The 20874-nt window shown below is 38.8% G+C and overlaps 1 protein-coding gene across 1 annotated transcript; it reads left to right on the top strand.

Moving 5' to 3' along the window:
• The first annotated feature begins 13461 nt into the window (after positions 1-13461).
• Positions 13462-19912, top strand: LOC135463399 (APOBEC1 complementation factor-like). Its single transcript, XM_064740658.1, has 9 exons — positions 13462-13863; positions 14419-14599; positions 15608-15663; positions 16025-16123; positions 16523-16621; positions 16817-16884; positions 17917-18013; positions 18526-18642; positions 18927-19912. Exons 1-9 carry the CDS (start codon positions 13462-13464, stop codon positions 19173-19175), a joined length of 1368 nt encoding a protein of 455 aa, XP_064596728.1. The 3' UTR covers positions 19176-19912.
• The last annotated feature ends 962 nt before the right edge of the window (positions 19913-20874 follow it).

Below are 20874 nucleotides of genomic sequence, written 5' to 3'. Positions count from 1 at the left end.
TGCACTGTAAGGCGTATGAGTAAAACCCCTTCACATGCTTTACTGGCATGCCCCACTAACCAGAATAACAGGAGTGAGATATAATGGATAGAAATCGTACACTTACACTGTATATACATGTATATGATATTGGAAGTTAAGGACATGTATTTGCATAAACAGTTGTTATATTAATGAGGGCTATTCATGAGTATCTTACATTTTCCATTTGTATTGGAGGTCATGTACGATCCTAAATGTATAGTCTGTATCAAAACTGTTTTGTGCGGTTGCTGTGAGTTCAAGTCCAGCTCATGCTGGCTTCCTCTCCGGCCGTTCGTGGGAAGGTCTGTCACCAGCCTGCTGATGGTCTTGGGTTTCCGCCGGTCTCTGCCCGGCTTCCTCCCACCATAAGGCTGGCTGCCGTCGTATAAGTGAAATATTCTTGAGTACTGCGTAAAACACAAGTCAAATAAATAAATACATTAATGAGGGCTAGTCTTGAATATCTTACTGTAACGGTATTGAAAACAGCAACAGAAAACAGACTCAGTGACTCAATATTACAATGTAAACAATGGCTTTATATATAAAATGAGACGTACAGTTTTACGGACAGTTCAACAACAACAACATAAAAAAACATACACATCAGTATTACCGGTCTTTACAAGTTTCCAGTTCACCTTTGCATCCCAAGGAACGTGTTCCAGGAGATCCAACGTAAAGACCATGGGATAAACACACAATTCACACAAGTCACAAATTGTCCTAGTCAGGTACTTCGCTAGGATAGCGAACGCGAACACAGTACACAGGTTACACAGAACTGGAACAGTCAAGCCTTTGAATGACGTCACACCCGCAGAGCACAACACAGGGTAAATACAGGCATGGAGGTATAATCCACTTTAGAACAGTCACAGCTCCCGCAGAAGCTCACAAACGAGCCGTTCAGAGACGTAGAGTAATGTCACCTTGTGGCAGAACGAACGTCCTTTGCAAAACTGAAAACTTCAGTTTAGAGTCCTTGACCTTGTCGGTCAGGTGAGGTCAGCGTGTTAAACAAATTACACAGTCAACACTGTATAATCATAATAAAGATCCGAACACCAATAAACGTGACTTCCGCAGAAATTCACATAAACCAGACATCAGTACTACTGTGGTACACAAACGGTGCCGGCATAAAAATCTGTCCTCCCAAATGAAACTGGCATCACCAGCTCATATAAACATAATGGACTCGATACGAGAGCGTCGCACGCTCTCCTGGCTCCCAGTGGATGCAGCAAAAATACCTCCCCTCTGCACAGAAAACACGGCTTATATACGTCCCATGTGGATTCAACTATTTTTAAACACAGAATTAACAGCCAGTGAAATAAACAAAGCCTTGAACAAGGTGCTTTCCACCAGGTCCGCGCTTTACATATATAACAGGGCCTGTTATGCTTTCACAAAGGTCCGCAGACTAACAGTACATGAAGACGTTAAATAGTCATACATAACATTACATTTTTCTTTTTCATTTATACTGGAGGTCATGTATAATTGAACTAGACTTGAACTCGCAATGACTGCATTAGTGAGAGGCTCTTGAGTAATCGCACCGCGCTGGCACGCTAGGCACTTCGGCCATGGAGACCTCGTGGCTGCAAGTGAAATATTCAAGAGTACCGATACGGCGTAAAACACCAATCAAATAAATAAATATAAAGGACTGACTCCCACTCTGGACATACTTGGGAAGGTCTGCCAGGAACCTGCGTATGGTCATGGATTTTCCCCGGGGTCTGGCCGGTTTCTTCCCGCCTTAATGCAGGCTACCGTCCTATAAGTAAAATATATTTTAATACGGCGTAAAACACCAATCAAATGAATAGGTAAGTTGATGCAAGGGCCTGTGGATGTGCCATTATAAGCTCCTATTATAGTAGCATACTACCAATTATATGTGCATACCCTCAAATTGCTTGTGGACAGTGATGTTTTGAACTAGCTTTTATTTTGAGTGTTTTATGTTGTTCAGAAAACAGCTCTTTTCGGCATCAAGGTGCTCATATCGGTAGCAGTGCTATATGTACGTGCTTCTTCCTTCTCTTTGCTGTTTGCAATAGTAACAGTGAAAAAGCTGCTGTTAAGGCAACATTTTGTTACATTGTTTAATTTTGTGTTCAAAGATATAAATGTTTTGTGCACAGTTGTTATACTTCAGAGTAACAACAAAAACATGTAACAAAGCTGATTATGGTAATGGGAAAAGATAGCGATAAATATTATCTGTCACAGCAAATCCTTTCTGTGTTTACGTGCTTATAACATGACCAGTGAAATTCTGGAAATACGTTAATGTGTCCTGTCTTAACAAAAGAGATTGTCATCTGCAACATTAATGAGGATATGCTGGAGATTTTGGCAAAAACTAATCATCGCACGTTCAGTAGAATGTTTTGAAATTAATTTAGAATAGCCCAAATAATTCCTTTCACAAGGTAAGTCTCACCTGTGCATGGTGTTAAAAGGATGAGTAGTACAGGTTCAAAAGTGTGATATTTCTGAAAGGTAATAATGGGGAAAATCAGAAAAATTTCGTAAACAAATATATGGATTTTTTGCCGAGAATCTCCGGTATAGCCTCTTTTTGAGATAAAGAAAAGCCATCATCAGAAAAAGCTTTAGAAGCTAGTTTTGAAAGAAAAACGACATTTGAAATAAGAATACACCATTTTGGAAATATTGTCCACTTTTGAAATAAAAATTGATTGGAATTTATTGGAATAAACTTCTACCAGTTTTGAAATAATGCACTTTTTCCACAAGTGGTCAATTTTTTTCTAAAGTGCAACTTACATGAAAAAAAAAGTCAACTGATATTTCAAATGGAGGAAGCAGGATTATTTCAAAACTGATGAAGTTTTATTTTGAAAGTAGAATTTATTTCAAAAAAAGTAAATTTTCATTTCAAAAATGATGATATTGTTTTATAAATAATTGGCGAACTGCTACATTGGCGACTTTCAGAATTGGCGCATGCCCTCCATTCACCCATCAGGAGAGAAGGAAATTCAATTATTTTCAGTATATATCTACTATTTTAGTTTCTCATTAACACACAATGATCCAACTTCGAATGTTAGATAATTTACGTGATATAATTAAATTGTAATTTGGGGCTTAAAATCCTTTTGGGTACAATGATGAAATTAATGTAGGTCTGTACCTCCATATCGGCCTATACTGGTGGGCCATCGCTTCAGTGGCATAGTGGTTTAAATTGTCCGCCTCGAAGTCTGGAGACTCCGGGATCAAACCCTGGTCGGGTCGTACCAAAGGCTTAAAAAATGGTTCCGTACGAGCTGCTGTCTCTCTTGGCGCTCATTACTTAGAGGTTACAGCAAGGAAACAGCCCTGGTGAGGGCAAACCTCACAAAAGTAGTCCCTCAAGCACAGCAGGTAGTGTTACTGTTAATTACAAAATGCGTAAAAAATACATAAAGGTCATAAGAGTATGAAAAATTAGTTGTAAATATGAGCAATAATGGTATAAATAATGAAAAATAAAATGTTTGGTCTTTTCAGCTAACAAATGTGTTCAACCTGGATTTTGATCATGTTTATATTTGATATATTCATTAATATTATCGTAATTCAGAATAAATGCATATGTTTGGACGTAAAAAACAAATTCACATTAGTAGTTGAAAATGTGGGTTTGGTTCCGTTTTGAGGTGGCGGGTGTTGATGCCCAGTTGCCCCGGCTGGGGCAGGCTGGGCAGGTTGGTGGTGACGTCACACCTGCCAGCCCGAAGGGCTGGCAGATGTTGCAGGTGTGACGTCACCCCTTCGCTGGGGAAGTTTGGTGGGTTTTTTCCACGCCGCGGGGCGTATGTGATGTGTGTAGTAGACTAGAGTATAGTATAACAGTATAACCGTAGAGTATAGGGGAAAAAAAAGAGAGAGAAAAAAAAAAAGAGGCAAAACGTCGGCTTGTACAGTGGCGTGGGACAGCTCGAAAAGAGCTCCCTGGCGCCAAAACAGACCAATGGGTGAGCCGGATTTGCCCAAAAACGGACCTACCCGTGGGGGAGACGGGGGAAAATTGAACCCAGCCCGAAGGGCTGGCAGGTGTGACGTCACCCCTTCGATGGGGAGTTTGGTGGGTTTTTTCCACACCACGGGGCGTATGTGTGTATACTAGCGTTATGTATTGACGCACTGGCTGGCTGGCTGGCAACAATGTATACAATGTAGGCCCTGTTCTTTGTACTATTATTGTTATATTATTATTATTAACCTTATTAACATAAATCTGCATACAGCTCTTTAATATAAACGAACCCACTCGCCTAGAATGATAACCAAGCATGATGTCCAGTTAAACATGAGATAATTAAGCACACAACACCAATACTTCACCTCTCTGTAAGCATTCAGTGTCCTTGCATCAAACAACATCTGGGTTATTTCTTCGGAATCCCGAATGTTCCTGTATTCTGTAGGAATCCTTCCATCCTGACAATGAGATAAAGAAAAACACTGAACAAGAAGCAAGACAGATCATTTTTTTTTCGTTTTTTTTTATAGTAAACTTAATTCATGCCATAAAAATTCACCTGAATATGAAATATTTTAGAGGTAAATAATGGTCATAAATTATAAAATGAAATTGTGGGAGCTGAAACTATCATTTTTCATAAAGAATGTCATCTTACATTCAGGCGTTAAAGCATGTTCCCTCGATTAATAGAACTCCCTGGTTCAGACGAACTTGCTTGGGCGGTGAAGTATTTGTTTGTCTTTCCTTTTTTCTCTGGACACTAACTTTACCTTCAAGAGGCACACCTAACTGCATCAAAGTGTACTCTGCTGCAAAAATTTTTGCCCCCTCAACAGTAGAACACAGTTTATTTGGGGTAAATGGGTTACGATTTGGAAACTGAGTACCGAGAGCTGGTATGGTGATCTGAAAGACAAATGTACTTTACCATAGATCAACAATGTAAATGCCTAACATCAACTTCTACATGACACTTATACATGTATAAATCACAACCACAAAATTCTTTTTTCGATTTACTTCAGATCAATTATTTTTATAAGATAATTTACTTCTTATTCTTTCTGGTACACATGGACATGAGTAATTGTATAAATAAATAAAAAAGTTACATTCCAGCAAAAGAACTTGATTCTTATCTCTTCAAACAAGTTTCTTATCAACATTTTGTTGAAACCTATGGTAGTACCTTGTAGAAAAAGAGCTCTAAGAGCTGTTGGGCACCACTTCCATCCCTTCCCATGTGAGAATGAAGCTGGTATACAGGACTTCCCCATCCATTCTTCTGGCAATGGTCATCGAGCACCTATAGTGAACATCGTTACATGCATACACTTTTTGACACTCTTGATTTACTGAAGCCTCACTAGGGCAATCGGGCTATAAATTAAAGGTAATTAGTAAAACAAAAATTCTTCCACAAAACAAAATCATGGTCAAACGTTAAACACAGAGCCTTGCATTATGACAACTTTCAATGATAACAAAACAGCCAATTATTTTAGCTATTAACACACCTGATTAACGAAATTTAATTCAAAACTCATTACATGTATAGGAAATATTAGATAAGAATTAGTTTCTAAGTATGTTACCTGTTACTTCAAAGTTTAAACAAACACCCATCTTCAACGAAACTGAACTATCTCACCTTCTGGTTAATTGCACAATCGGTTCATGTCTTTTAGTACGGCGTAGGCAGATTATAGATTTTAAGACTGCGTAATCCTTTAAGCATGCTCCAGAATAAGTTGCAATGCGCAGATTTTTAATGGGATATGGGACCGGAAACCGTCTGCATTGACAACGATACACACCTCTGCTGGATGTTTCCTAAAGCCCCACCCCCTCATCATCCCTCGGCCTCCCACAGGGCTTCTGATCCCCATGGGACCTCGCTCTGCCAACGCCCTGCTAACAGTACAAAAAGCACAAATATTCAAGCTATTTCATGGTAAAAATAATGTGACTGAGCCTTCTTAAAGTTTCTTCTTCCTGCTTTTCCTCCTGAGATGTTCACATAAAATCAAATATATTGAGCTATTAAGGTTTGGTTGATGAAACTTAATGCGTCTTTGTATGCTTACATGTAAGAAGCTCATAAAACGTTTTTTTATTTTGAGGACATTGCATGGATAACATATAAATGCAACTTCTTTCACGTCAAATGACTATATCAACCACAATGGCAAAACCACTAAATATGGTAGTGTACCTTTCCTACATGTATGCTGTTGAATGGAAAGCTACAGAGTGACAATTAAAGAATATAGGTCACAGGTGGTACGAAGTTCACATTAATTCTTGGCAAAAAACAAGCCCCTACCATTCAATAAAATCGCCTGTTTTCAATAAAGCTATGCCTTGCACAGTCTTGCAAATATTTCTGCTCCATGTGAAGCACCTTCCAACTGAAATCCGTCATTACCTCATTTTGGATTTTAGTTCAAAGTAGACTTGCCCATGTCATTTTTCTAGTTCTCACTCTGTACTCTGTATCCATTAGCATATCAGCAGGAGAGCTACAACACTGTACTTTGTAAAACCCACTTACATATGCTTATTTACAGTTACAGTTATTACAGACAAATCATAAGGTAAAATTTAATCTTAGGTTATCTAAGATTTCATCTTAGATGATCACAACTGAAATGATTTAAAACCAAAGACAAATATCCTGTTCCTAGTCTGAAGCACACAAATGACAGAGCATCTGACACTTCTGAGAACCCTGATATTAAACAGACAAACTGGACACACACGGTGGAATATGACAACCTATGCTCTTAATTCCGCAAATATTGTTCTAAGCTAACCGATTTTTTATAAAAATTCCAAGAATACAACTCTATTCTGTCTGCAAGATCATCTGCTGTGCTGGATTCTCATCTGTATTCTTATATTGGGTGAACAGAGTTGTGGATTTCAGGCCAAAATAGTTCTTACCTTGCGGGTGGTGGAGACATCGGGTTGTAATACGATGGAGGCGAGTAACTAGGATCATAGCCATAGCCCTGAAAAATTTGTCACAGTATCAAGTACACTTGTCATACAACCAAAGCATGCATAAAAGCAGATTCGCTCAAACGCCTGAACAGCTGACTTGCTTCCACTGTAGGTACTTGACCTATAAATTCATGTACAAATCCAGGTCTTACTCTACCCTGACATAACAGAGCCCACTACCTTAACATACGAGGAACTCTTACCCTGACATATGATACTTCTTTCTGCTTCCAAGATTCCAACGCTTCCTGGCCTCTGTTGTATGCTCTATCAACCTCACCCAAGTGGCCAGTCCTGATTAGCCTGCAATAAAGAATTTTCATCAGTAGTAAAATTCAATTATTTACCTGATATAAATATGTATAAATAATTTGGTTTTTATATGCAAAGCTTACTTCACACGTACCTGACATATGAGAACCTCCTACCCAGATATATGAGAACCCCCTACCAGCAAATTCGTGCACTCTTGCACGAAGTTCATTGGCCACTGTCACTTGACTGTTGATCAGTCAAGGGGTTGAGAACGCAGTGCAGTACCTGACTGGCCGTCCACACAGTTGGACGTGTCAGCCGGGTAGCGCCTTTGGGCGAGGGTTTTTTTTTTTTTTTTTTTTTTTTTACACCACCAGAATGGCTTTCCGCATTAAAAGGCCTCTTAGCCTTAAATTGCGAATTAAAGGCAATGTAAAAGCGATTGACGTTTATTATGGGTTGCAGGAACGCATCGGCAGCGGACCCAAAGTGTTGAGGGGTTTGGTCCACGTTACTGGGGATCTGTGGAATGTCACTGTCCCCAATGAGGAGGTGAAGCAAAAATTACTTAATGAAGATCTGGTGCTTAATGGAGTAAACTGTCCGGTTTATGAAGTTGAGCAATCCAGAACTTTGTATCTGTATATACATAGTATCTGTAATGTACAATGTATGCCCTAAGATACCAGTTAATATAGGTCTATGCTACAATAGCCGAGGAAAGAAAAAGCTTATATAGGAATTTCACCATGGCCCTTAACCAAATGGTTCAGCGTTCGAATAGAGCTCTCGCTGGTTCCGCGTCAACTTTACGTCAGCCTGAGGGTTGTATATATACCTGGCGAGGAGCGGTCGCCATGTAATGGGTAGTCAAGAGAGAAAGAACTATATATACAGTGTTAAACACCAGTCAATAATTAGACCGTTGCCATCTTGCAGAAGCCGCTCTCATCTCTACAACAACAGCAGTCAGAAAAGCAGAAATTGTAAAGGTCCGTTTATACAGAGCGCGAACGTGAACGCGAACGTGAACGCGAACGCGAACGCGGTTTTTCGTCCTGGAATGGTATAGTCCTTTTATAATGGAACCGTTCAAATAGAGTGCGAACGCGAAAGCGAACAAATATTTGTTCGCGCGAACGACCGCCGAGATTGCCCCCAGAGCGAATTTTTCAGAACGCCGCGGCGGATTTCTTACTATCAGGTTGTATCAACCAATCAGGAAGTACCACCTCCCATTGCATCATTTCCAAAAATAGAAACTTGTAGGCATGGCTTTTCCAAGAAAAACGCTACTCATAACCAGTCTACGTTGCTTGTAGGGTATGGCCGATGCCGAGAAGATGGATAAAACGGAAGTCTTGATTTTAGTCTGATAAAGCTTACAAAGAGACAGTCAAAAAGAAAGATATTTGGAAGGCAATTGGAGAGAAAATTGGACTGACAGGTCTGTGATTGAAATTAATTTCAATTTATTTTGCCTCTGTCAACAATGGTATGAAACTAACATAATTGTATGTACCAATTCAATTATTAAACACGTTTTAACTTTCATGTTAGCAGTCATCATAATGACACCATTTTAGCTCTGAGAGAACTACAGGTACGTCGAAAAAAAAATAGAATATGATGGAAATGCTTAATATATTTTTAGATAATATTTTTTTCTGATTTCAATGACAATGTCCTACCAATTAGCAAAATTTCAAGAACAACTGTTTGAAATATTTAACACTTTATGTAATAAATCCTCAAAATGTATGATTTATACTTTCTGAACCAACTGACAAAAATATTGACCATTTTCATAATATTCTAATTTTATGAGACGTACCTGTATATGAAGGAATTACGATATTATAAAGCCTGCGTCTCACACTGACAGATCTGATACACAGGAATACAATAAACACAGGCAATCTGTTTGTCTATCTGTTCTCGTTATTGTCTAGACAGAGCTGTGAATGTTATTATCTTCTTTGGGGAAATTGACTGTTGTCACACTTTGTTTAAAACGTCCTCTGAATGTGTGGATGCATGTCTATGTCCTAATTGGCATGTCCAAAGCATTCTTCCATTTGCCATGTGACTGCTCCTGCTGGGGAGACGAAATAGTTTTTGAACTGTTCTCGCACCTCAATGGCTGCATCCCTAGGTCGATGGCCTTCTCGCCTGAAAGGCCTCAATACACCATCGTGGATGTCTGTTTCCATGGCCTCCACGTCAGCCCCGTGTGCACCGACCTCCAGTTCACCACACAGCATGTTATGTAAAACTATGCTTGCTTTCACTGCACACTCCACATTTTCAGGTGATAGAGAGAGTTTTCTGTGATACATTCTCCACCGATTTGCCAGTATGCCAAACGCGTTTTCAGAGATTCTCCTTGCTCGCGATAGTCTGTAATTATAAATCCGCCTTGCATCATTCAGATGAGAACCTGGGTACGGGCGCATCAAATTGGTCATGAGCGGGAAGGCTTCATCTCCTACTATTACATGAGGACAGGGTTGATCATCCACGATTAATGGTTTGTCATCCGGTAGGGCAAGCGTTTTGTTTTGCATCTTTCGAAACAATGCAGTGTTTTTGAAAACGCCAGAATCACTGTTTGACCCGTATGAACCAATATCCACAAATGTAAAACGATACCGATAATCCACGAGGGCCAGAAGAACGATTGAGAAAGATTTTTTGTAATTGAAGTATTTACTTCCTGAACAGGGAGGCGCCTGAATCAATACGTGCTTTCCATCTAAAGCATCTATGCAGTTTGGGAACTGCCATCTTTCACGAAATCCCCTTTCAGTTTGCCGCCACATTTCTTGAGTTGGCTGAGGTAGATGAATTGGTTGTAGTTGATTCCAAATCGACTCGCATACTTCACGTACGATTGCTGCCACTCTCGCAACCCCCTCACGGTAACTCGATGCTATGGTGTGGTAGGAATCCCCAGTTGTCAAGAACCTGAAAGCAAACAAAAGATATTAATAGAGATCTGCATTTCTGTTTCAGGTAAAGAAGTGGAAACTCGTTGGAAGAATGTGCGTGATGGGTTTTCTAAATATAAAAGGAAGCTGAAATGCCAGAGCGGGGATGCAGCTAAACCAGTCAAGGAATACAAGTACGCAAAAGCTCTGTCCTTTCTAACCCCCTACTTGGGTGACAGACCCACCAGCAGCAACTTGACAGAGGGATCAGATGAGGACCCATTGCCACCAGACACCTTCTCTGACGAAGAAGATGATGCAAGTCAAATATCTGACATCCAGCCACGACATGATCGACCAGTTACACCACTGAGCACCAGTGTTGCCTCCTCAAGTCAGTCCAAGCGAAAACAAAGGCGCACTCAGGATGATTTGGACGCCACCTTATGTCACTATTTGAAGAAGAAGTCACGTACTCCTGAGAAAAGAGAGGAAAAGCAAGATGATGTGGATCTGTTCCTTCTGTCAATGGCCGGAACAATCAGAAAGCTCCCTGCACGTAAACGGGCCGAGGTTAAGTTTAAAATACATAGCGTCGTACATCAAGCGGAAATGCAGTGCTGCTTCCCTGAAATGTCGACACCAGTTGATATGCAGCCCATGAGTGAACTTCCGAATTTGACGTACACCCGATGCATGACATCTCCTGCGCATGACATGCAGCCAATGGGCAGCCAGCCCACCGTCAGAAGCAACTTGGAATCAACCTTTCAGGGCTTCCAGTCGTACTCCCAGTTTCTGGACTCTCAGGGATCGTGATGACCACAAGGGCATCTTTGTTTCTTTGAGTTATTATAATTTTAAATTGCAGATGACAATTTTAAGGAAATCTTTAGATTTAGGAAAATATTGCTAAACAAAATGAGAAACACATAACAGTGTTCATGCTAATTTTGAACATTTGAACTGTTTTCATCAAGATGCGATGGAAAGGAAATGTTATTGTTTTCATTTTGAACTGTTTCAGTCAAGATTCGATGGAACAAACTGTAATTATTTTCATTTTGGACATTTGAATCGATAATACAATAATTACGATTATTTTTTACTACTGCTTCTTTTTCACTCGAACCTATTATAAAGATTTACTGCACTGAACACAAGCATACATAATAAATGTTTGAAATGCTATTCAAGTATTGTTTTAGTTAACGAATGCATTGTATAAATAAAATCTTTTAATTATAATTTTACACGTTTTTTTTTGGTTTTGTTTTGTTTTTTTTTGTTTTGTTTTGTTTTTTGGTTGTTTTTTTTTTTTTGTTTTTTTTCTTTTTTTAATTATTTTTCCATCCTTGTCAATGCGTGTCTGCTACAGTATTTCCCACTGAAATATAAACATTGCAGATCCAAAATTAACTTATTATAGGGAAAACACTGAAACTTTACTTACCTCAAACAAATGGCCAGTCGTTCTCTTGGGGTGATGGCCTTCTTCCAGTTAGTATCTTGTTTGCAAATGTCGCCTCGAATTAATTCCAAAATGTAGTCAAATTGCTCCTCAGTCATTCGAAAATATTGCTGAAATTTTGCAGGATGAAAATACAGTTCTTGGACGAGGTGGTGGTACTCTCCATATTCACTTCTTCTCTGTAAAATTTCATGCACGGACACACGCCTCTTTCTCTTTCTACGCTGTTTTGTGTATAAATACAGAGCTATGATCTCCTCCGTGTCTGACTCTGCCTGTGCCATGATCCAGAATGACAAAATTTTAACTCTCACAACAAGAAAAAGGCGAGCCGCCTGGAAAGCTGTCGATGGTTTTCCGCGCTCTATTTGAACGGCCAAACTGCTAAAAAGTCGCGTTCGCGTTCGCGTTCGCTTTGGCCGCGTTCGCGTTCGCGCTCTGTATAAACGGACCTTAAGCGCATCTCCTGAAGAGTAAGCCCAAACGCGGCGTCTTCAGATAACGTTCGGATTTGTTACTGATTCCTTACAGCCATGGTTGATCCCAGAATCAGGCCTATAGTAATCAAGGCGGGTGTCGTCACCAGGTAAGTCTGACTCAGACGTGTCATGCATACTTAACAGGTTCTGTATATTAAACCAGCAGTATAATTGATCGATACAGATGATAGAAAATTAAACTACAATTTCAAAATGAAAAAAGAAAAAAAAAATTAACTCTATTTGTCAAAAAATGCGGTCTTTATTATAACACATTATAATACAAACCTTTCTCATGCGAGCCATGTTTAGGCAGGTGTTTAGTTTACAGGCCCTAATCTAAGTTATACATGTATATCCATGTCTGAAAGATTGAAGTGCCGGATCAATATACATGTACCGTAGGTCATCCATGGCTGATCACATGATCTGTTGGAAGAGTTCCACAGGTGGGTCGGGGTGGTTGGCATAGCTGGCATAGCATGGAGCTGTTGGAGCTGCTCCACTCGACTTTACAACGTTTTGCTCCTTGTCGCGCTCATTGGTCTGTCATGTCCCTCGCTCATTGGACGTCGCAGTGCGAAGGTTTGCCTGGAACATGATAAGCTGTTCTAGAAGACAATGCAGAAGCTAGAACCACGCGAAAACAAAATTTGTTTTTTTTTTTATATTTTTGAATATTACACAGGACAATGCCTGTTGTCAAATCGATGTCAGCGATAGTAGATTGGATTTGGGTCATTTTCAACAGCCTTGGTGTTTTTTGCAGAACTCATGTGATGTTTTTTTTTGTACAACATAACGCTAGACATGCAGGCCGTCGACTAAAACTGACATATTTATCATACGAGCATGCAGTATAAAGACATGTATTTCGTTCAGCGAATTTCAGGGGGAATAACTCCGGGCCGCTTGTTGACACGACTATAGTACCGAACACTCACTGAAGTATAAACACATGCCATATTTCGTACTATGAATGGTTCAATTTACGATACTTGAGACTCACAGGTGAACTGCTTTCGCAGTGGCACAGCGAGTGATAGATAACCATATGCCTCCAAGTTATCAGCTTATTTTTTTACCTATATGTTGCCTTACACGTTTCTGTGGTCACATTCTCGGGATTTGGTTCCTTTTCTATGTAAATTTGAATAAAACAATAATTATTGGACATCATAGATGGCGCTGTAGGGCTCTTCTAAGCCCACTTACGTGCGTCGCAGTCCAATTTACCTACTTCTAGTTCGTCAGCAGTGAGACCAGCAGCAAGGTGTAAGTATGGCGTCCGCGGAGGAGGCTTTGCCGCGTCGTGTGACCCGGGAGCTAAACGAAGCCTCGCTGAAACTTATGGAAAGAACAGGATACACCATACGGCAAGAAAAAGGGCAAAGAAAGTACGGCGGTCCACCTCCTGACTGGGAAAGCTCGGCTTCTTTAAAGGGTTGTGGAATTTTCGTCGGAGGTATTCCAAAAGACTGTTTTGAAGACGAGCTTGTTCCAGTATTTGAGAAGATAGGGAAGATTTACGAAATGACACTCGTAATGAACCCCCGCTCTTTATCCCATAGAGGATATGGATTCGTTATATACACTGACAAAGAACACGCGAATCAAGCGGTAAAGGAGCTTAACAACTACGAAATTCGTAAAGGCCAGCTCTTGGGTGTTTGCAACTCACCCGTAAGTCATGTAATTTCCATTATAGAAGCTTTTTTGGTTGTCTCTTCGTTGCAAATTAAAACACATTTAATTGCCAATGTAGACAGCACCAGACGTCGGAAATATCGGTTGGTTAGTTGTAAAATTCACGAGTAGGTATCACAGTCCAAACAAATTTGACCTTTATGTAAGCCGTTATTTGAAAAGTTATAATTGAACTAAAGTTTTTTGTATCAAAGGGGTATTTTGTGTGGGTGGATATGTGTAAAATGTCGCGTAACTTCTTGAAATTTCTTATCGTCAGCTCTTTCATTTTCCGTCACCAGAAGGTGGTGTGTGTGTGTGCGCGCGCGCGTGCAGCATTTGTTGCATTTTCTGTCACAAGAGGGTGGTGTGTGCGCGCGCGCGCGCAACATTTCTTGCAACAAGTGATTTCTTTTGTATGGGAGGCTGCGGTAATAATTAATATAGTCACTTATGGCTTAAAAGCAAGGACGCATCGTCATCTTGTACATTAATATTGTGCATATTTGTATGACTGGAATAATATTTATGTTGTGCATATTTGTATTACAGAGGAGAGTTTTGCACGTGAGGAACCTTAGGTCGACAACTACAGAAGACAAAATTAGAAAGCTGTGCAGTCAAGTTGTGGGAAGAGACAATGCTGTGGAAAGAGTAAAGAAGATAAGAGATTATGCATTCATTCATTTTAGAGACAGAGATGCTGCTATCATGGCCATGACTAAACTTAATGGTGAGAACAATTATTTATTTTGGAGTTGTGTTGATTGGTTTTGGATAAATACAAATGCATTAACGGAAGTATATTTTTTCTATCGGTAGGCGAATGTAGTTTTTGTGTGCATTTATAGAGTGTGATGTATTTCCATTCGGATAGTTCTGTTTCTGATAAGTTAAAGTTCATTTTCGTTTGTCAGTCACATGTGGTACATTAGTATTTTTTAACTAGTTTTTCACTTGATTGATGTTTACAGAAAATTACATGATAGAATATCCACCAACATGTAAGGGAGAGTATTTGAAAAACATGCTAACTCAAGTAATTAAGATGAAACAGTGAATAACTGACACATCGCTTGCCTATAGGATGTTTGATACTCCAACTAGGTACAGGAAATGGCTCACAATTATGGGACAGACTTACATATATTCACAGAAGAGCACATACAGTATAAATTCACACTTCAAAACATAAGGTGTGGGCATTCTCTAGAATATTTGTTTGTATAAATTTCTGTATAAATTGGATTTTATGTTAGCTTATTATTAACTTAATATCATCCCTCATTCAACATGGATGGGAAGGTCTGCCGGCAACCTGTGAATGGTTGTGGGTTTCCATTAGGCTCTGCCTGGTTTCCTCATGCTATAATGCTGGTCACCGTCGTATAAGTGAAATATTCTTGAGTACGGCATAAAAACGCCAATCAATAAATCATTCAGCATGAAAAGAAGCTGTTGAACATTAAATGATCAAATGTTTAAAAGAGGGAAGTTGTTTCAACAGTTACATGTAATAGGCTGAATATTGAACCCAAGCTCCCAGGACCATTTTGCCAGGAATTTTTTGAGAAAATAAGAGGTTTTCTTTGGGAGAAACTCAAGGTAGACTGTATCTGGAACACTTTTTAACTGATGTGTAGCATTTGTACTATGTCCTCATTCTTTCAAGAAATAAAATTAAAGGAAGATCAAGGTGAGAAGGCATTATATAATAAGTCATATATATATTTCTCTCTAGGAATGAATGTTGAAGGTGCTTACATTGAGGTTGTATGGGCGAGAGGAAGAAAGCAGGTAAGAAATCATTTGGTCAATGTTGCTGCCACATCGTGAAAATCGTCTCAAATGTGTAATTCAGGACAGCCCAGCGATCATCCTCTCCCATAGGTTAAGTTTGTCTGTAACATAGTATGTAAAGTAAACTGTGTTAAGTTGGAAGAGTTCAAATGTTTTCAAATTGAGAGTTTGTGGAAGGTATTTGGTCGGAAACTGGGACCTGTCCACATTTTTCCCCCATCAGCTTTCTTTCACCATTGTAAACTCATCTGTCATGTATGTGTGAAGTAAGCTTTGCATATTAAAACCAAATTATTTATATATATTTATATCAGGTAAATAATTGAATTTTACTACTGATGAAAATTCTTTATTGCAGGCTAATCAGGACTGCCACTTGGGTGAGGTTGATAGAGCATACAACAGAGGCCAGGAAGCGTTGGAATCTTGGAAGCAGAAAGAAGTATCATATGTCAGGGTAAGAGTTCCTCATGTGCTAGGATAGGGGGTTCTGTTATGTCAGGGTAAGAGTCCCTCGTATGTTAAGGTAGGGGGTTCTCATATATCTGTAGGGGGTTCTCATATATCTGGGTAGGAGGTTCTCATATGTCAGGATAAGAGTTCCTCATATGTCAGGGTAGTGGGCTCTGTTATGTCAGGGTAAGAGTTCCTCGTATGTTAGGGTAGTGGGCTCTGTTACGTCAGGGTAAGAGTTCCTCATATGTTAAGGTAGGGGGTTCTCATATATCTGGGTAGGAGGTTCTCATATGTCAGGTACGTGTGAAGTAAGCTTTGCATATAAAAACCAAATTATTTATATATATTTATATCAGGTAAATAATTGAATTTTATTACTGATGAAAATTCTTTATTGCAGGCTAATCAGGACTGCCACTTGGGTGAGGTTGATAGAGCATACAACAGAGGCCAGGAAGCGTTGGAATCTTGGAAGCAGAAAGAAGTATCATATGTCAGGGTAAGAGTTCCTCATGTGGTAGGATAGGGGGTTCTGTTATGTCAGGGTAGAGTAAGACCTGGATTTGTACATGAATTTATAGGTCAAGTACCTACAGTGGAAGCAAGTCAGCTGTTCAGCCGTTTGAGCGAATCTGCTTTTATGCATGCTTTGGTTGTATGACAAGTGTACTTGATACTGTGACAAATTTTTCAGGGCTATGGCTATGATCCTAGTTACTCGCCTCCATCGTATTACAACCCGATGTCTCCACCACCCGCAAGGTAAGAACTATTTTGGCCTGAAATCCACAACTCTGTTCACCCAATATAAGAATACAGATGAGAATCCAGCACAGCAGATGATCTTGCAGTCAGAATAGAGTTGTATTCTTGGAATTTTTATAAAAAATCGGTTAGCTTAGAACAATATTTGCGGAATTAAGAGCATAGGTTGTCATATTCCACCGTGTGTGTCCAGTTTGTCTGTTTAATATCAGGGTTCTCAGAAGTGTCAGATGCTCTGTCATTTGTGTGCATCAGACCAGGAACAGGATATTTGTCTTTGGTTTTAAATCATTTCAGTTGTGATCATCTAAGATGAAATCTTAGATAACCTAAGATTAAATTTTACCTATGATTTGTCTGTAATAACTGTAACTGTAAATAAGCATATGTAAGTGGGTTTTACAAAGTACAGTGTTGTAGCTCTCCTGCTGATATGCTAATGGATACAGAGTACAGAGTGAGAACTAGAAAAATGACATGGGCAAGTCTACTTTGGCAACTAAAATCCAAAATGAGGTAATGACGGATTTCAGTTGGAAGGTGCTTCACATGGAGCAGAAATATTTGCAAGACTGCGCAAGGCATAGCTTTATTGAAAACAGGCGATTTTATTGAATGGTAGGGGCTTGCTTTTTTGCCAAGAATTAATGTGAACTTCGTACCACCTGTGACCTATATTCTTTAATTGTCACTCTGTAGCTTTCCATTCAACAGCATACATGTAGGAAAGGTACACTACCATATTTAGTGGTTTTGCCATTGTGGTTGATAGAGTCATTTGACGTGAAAGAAGTTGCATTTATGTGTTATCCATGCAATGTCCTCGAAAAAAAGACGTTTTATGAGCTTCTTACATGTAAGTATACAAAGACGCATTAAGTTTCATCAACCAAACTTTAATAGCTCAATATATTTGATTTTATGTGAACATCTCAGGAGGAAAAGCAGGAAGAAGAAACTTTAAGAATGCTCAGTCACATAATTTTTACCATGAAATAGCTTGAATATTTGTGCTTTTTGTACTGTTAGCAGGGCGTTGGCAGAGCGAGGTCCCATGGGGATCAGAAGCCCTGTGGGAGGCCGAGGGATGATGATGGGGTGGGGCTTTAGGAAACATCCAGCAGAGGTGTGTATCGTTGTCAATGCAGAAGGTTTCCGGTCCCATATCCCATTAAAAAGTTGCGCATTGCAACTTATTCTGGAGCATGCTTAAAGGATTACGCAGTCTTAAAATCTATAATCTGCCTACGCCGTACTAAAAGGCATGAACCGATTGTGCAATTAACCAGAAGGTGAGATAGTTCAGTTTCGTTGAAGATAAGTGTTTGTTTAAACTTTGAAGTAACAGGTAACATACTTAGAAACTAATTCTTATCTAATATTTCCTATACATGTAATGAGTTTTGAATTAAATTTCGTTAATCAGGTGTGTTAATAGCTAAAATAATTGGCTGTTTTGTTATCATTGAAAGTTGTCATAATGCAAGGCTCTGTGTTTAACGTTTGACCATGATTTTGTTTTGTGGAAGAATTTTTTGTTTTACTAATTACCTTTAATTTATAGCCCGATTGCCCTAGTGAGGCTTCAGTAAATCAAGAGTGTCAAAAAGTGTATGCATGTAACGATGTTCACTATAGGTGCTCGATGACCTTTGCCAGAAGAATGGATGGGGAAGTCCTGTATACCAGCTTCATTCTCACATGGGAAGGGATGGAAGTGGTGCCCAACAGCTCTTAAAGCTCTTTTTCTACAAGGTACTACCATAGGTTTCAACAAAATGTTGATAAGAAACTTGTTTGAAGAGATAAGAATCAAGTTCTTTTGCTGGAATGTAACTTTTTTTATTTATTTATACAATTAATCATGTCCATGTGTACCAGAAAGAATAAGAAGTAAATTATCATATAAAAATAATTGATCTGAAGTAAATCGAAAAAAGAATTTTGTGGTTGTGATTTATACATGTATAAGTGTCATGTAGAAGTTGATGTTAGGCATTTACATTGTTAATCTATGGTAAAGTACATTTGTCTTTCAGATCACCATACCAGCTCTCGGTACTCAGTTTCCAAATGGTAACCCATTTACCCCAAATAAACTGTGTTTTACTGTTGAGGGGGCAAAGGTTTTTGCAGCAGAGTACACTTTGATGCAGTTAGGTGTGCCTCTTGAAGGTAAAGTTAGTGTCCAGAGAAAAAAGGAAAGACAAACAAATACTTCACCGCCCAAGCAAGTTTGTCTGAACCAGGGAGTTCTATTAATCGAGGAAACATGCTTTAACGCCTGAATGTAAGATGACATTCTTTATGAAAAACGATAGTTTCAGCTCCCACAATTTCATTTTATAATTTATGACCATTATTTACCTCTAAAAATATTTCATATTCAGGTGAATTTTTAGGGCATGAATTAAGTTTACTATAAAAAAAAAACGAAAAAAAAATGATCTGTCTTGCTTCTTGTTCAGTGTTTTTCTGTATCTCATTGTCAGGATGGAAGGGTTCCTGCAGAATACAGGAACATTCGGGATTCCGAAGAAATAACCCAGATGTTGTTTGATGCAAGGACACTGAATGCTTACAGAGAGGTGAAGTATTGGTGTTGTGTGCTTAATTATCTCATGTTTAACTGGACATCATGCTTGGTTATCATTCTAGGCGAGTGGGTTCGTTTATATTAAAGAGCTGTATGCAGATTTATGTTAATAAGGTTAATAATAATAATATAACAATAATAGTACAAAGAACAGGGCCTTGAGGAGAAAAGGCCTATATAGGCCATATACGTGAATATTTCTGAACACACTGCCTCTTTTCTGCATCATTCCACCAGTACACATGTACCATGTCCTAATGCCATAGGCAGTGCAAAGCTCAAGGATGTACGTTCATGGTTTTCACTCAATACTTTGAGTACTGACCATGTGTTTATGAAATATTACACTATGTAAAGTTACAACTCCCTGAAGTCATTGTTATAAATGTGTATAAAGCTTCATTATCAAATGTACTTGTAGTGCATCTGAACCAGAGTCAAATTAGCAGCAATGCTGTACAATGTAACATGTAAGACTGGCTCTGTTAGGTTCCCCATAGCAAGTACTGCAAGTTTCTGTTGAAGATATTAGTATGTTTCGGTATATCTTTTCATATTTCAGATTTTTGATAGAAAACAATGAAACATTAAAAAAAAAAAAAAAAGAGAATTCTTTAATATAACCTGGTAGTTGTCGTTTTCTCTTTGATGGTCATTTGGTTGTTTTGTATATGTGTGTTAAGATTAGTGGATAAAGAATAACTGAATTTAACCATTTAAGAAAACCATTGTTGTATTTTAGATGGCTTTGCTGTGAGCATTTAATTCCATTTTTGCCTCATGTTTTGGAAAGCACATCTCTACTAATAGAGCCAGACATTTTGACACCTGCTTTGACCGGTCTTTTCAAAGTCAAATTAGCTGTTCAGTGCACCCATTTATCATTTATTTTCAATATCATGTATTTATCATTTACACGTATGGGCTCTTTTAGGTTCCCCATAGCAAGTACTGCAAGTTTCTGTTGAAGATATTAGTATGTTTCGGTATATCCTTTCGTATTTCAGATTTTTGATAGAGAAGAATAAAACATTGAAAAAAAAAGAATTTTTTTATATAACCTGGTAGTTGTTTTCTCCTTCATGGTCATTTGGTTGTCTTGTATAGATGTGTGTGAAGATTAGTGGATAAAGAATAATTGAATTTAACCGTTTAAGAATACATATCTCGCTTAAATATGTGGATGTTGGTGAAAATATAGATGCTGAAAATATGTGCGAAATACCATCACATTGATCTCCAAGTTTCTTATAAGCTTCGAGATTTTCTGATTCAAGTTTTTCTCTTTTTTTTCCCCTATACTCTACTGTACTCTATTCCACTACACCGCCTATATATAGTATATAGTAGAGTAGAGTATAGTAGAGTAGAGTCTCCAGTGCACATGCATG

The sequence above is a fragment of the Liolophura sinensis genome, chromosome 3, assembly GCF_032854445.1.
Source record: "Liolophura sinensis isolate JHLJ2023 chromosome 3, CUHK_Ljap_v2, whole genome shotgun sequence".
NCBI lineage: Eukaryota > Metazoa > Mollusca > Polyplacophora > Chitonida > Chitonidae > Liolophura > Liolophura sinensis.
The sequence above is the reverse complement of the archived record's forward strand: the minus strand, read 5'-3'. Positions and strand labels throughout refer to the sequence as shown.

What these genes read in the sequence shown, in the direction of transcription:
- LOC135463399 (XM_064740658.1), top strand. Translation starts at nt 13,462, where the DNA reads ATGGCGTCCGCGGAGGAGGCTTTGCCGCGTCGTGTGACCCGGGAGCTA. An exon ending in AAGAAGTATCATATGTCAGG is followed by an intron (nt 16,622 to 16,816) that starts GTAAGAGTTCCT and finishes CAAATTTTTCAG; the next exon opens with GGCTATGGCTATGATCCTAG. An exon ending in TAAAGCTCTTTTTCTACAAG is followed by an intron (nt 18,643 to 18,926) that starts GTACTACCATAG and finishes TTTGTCTTTCAG; the next exon opens with ATCACCATACCAGCTCTCGG.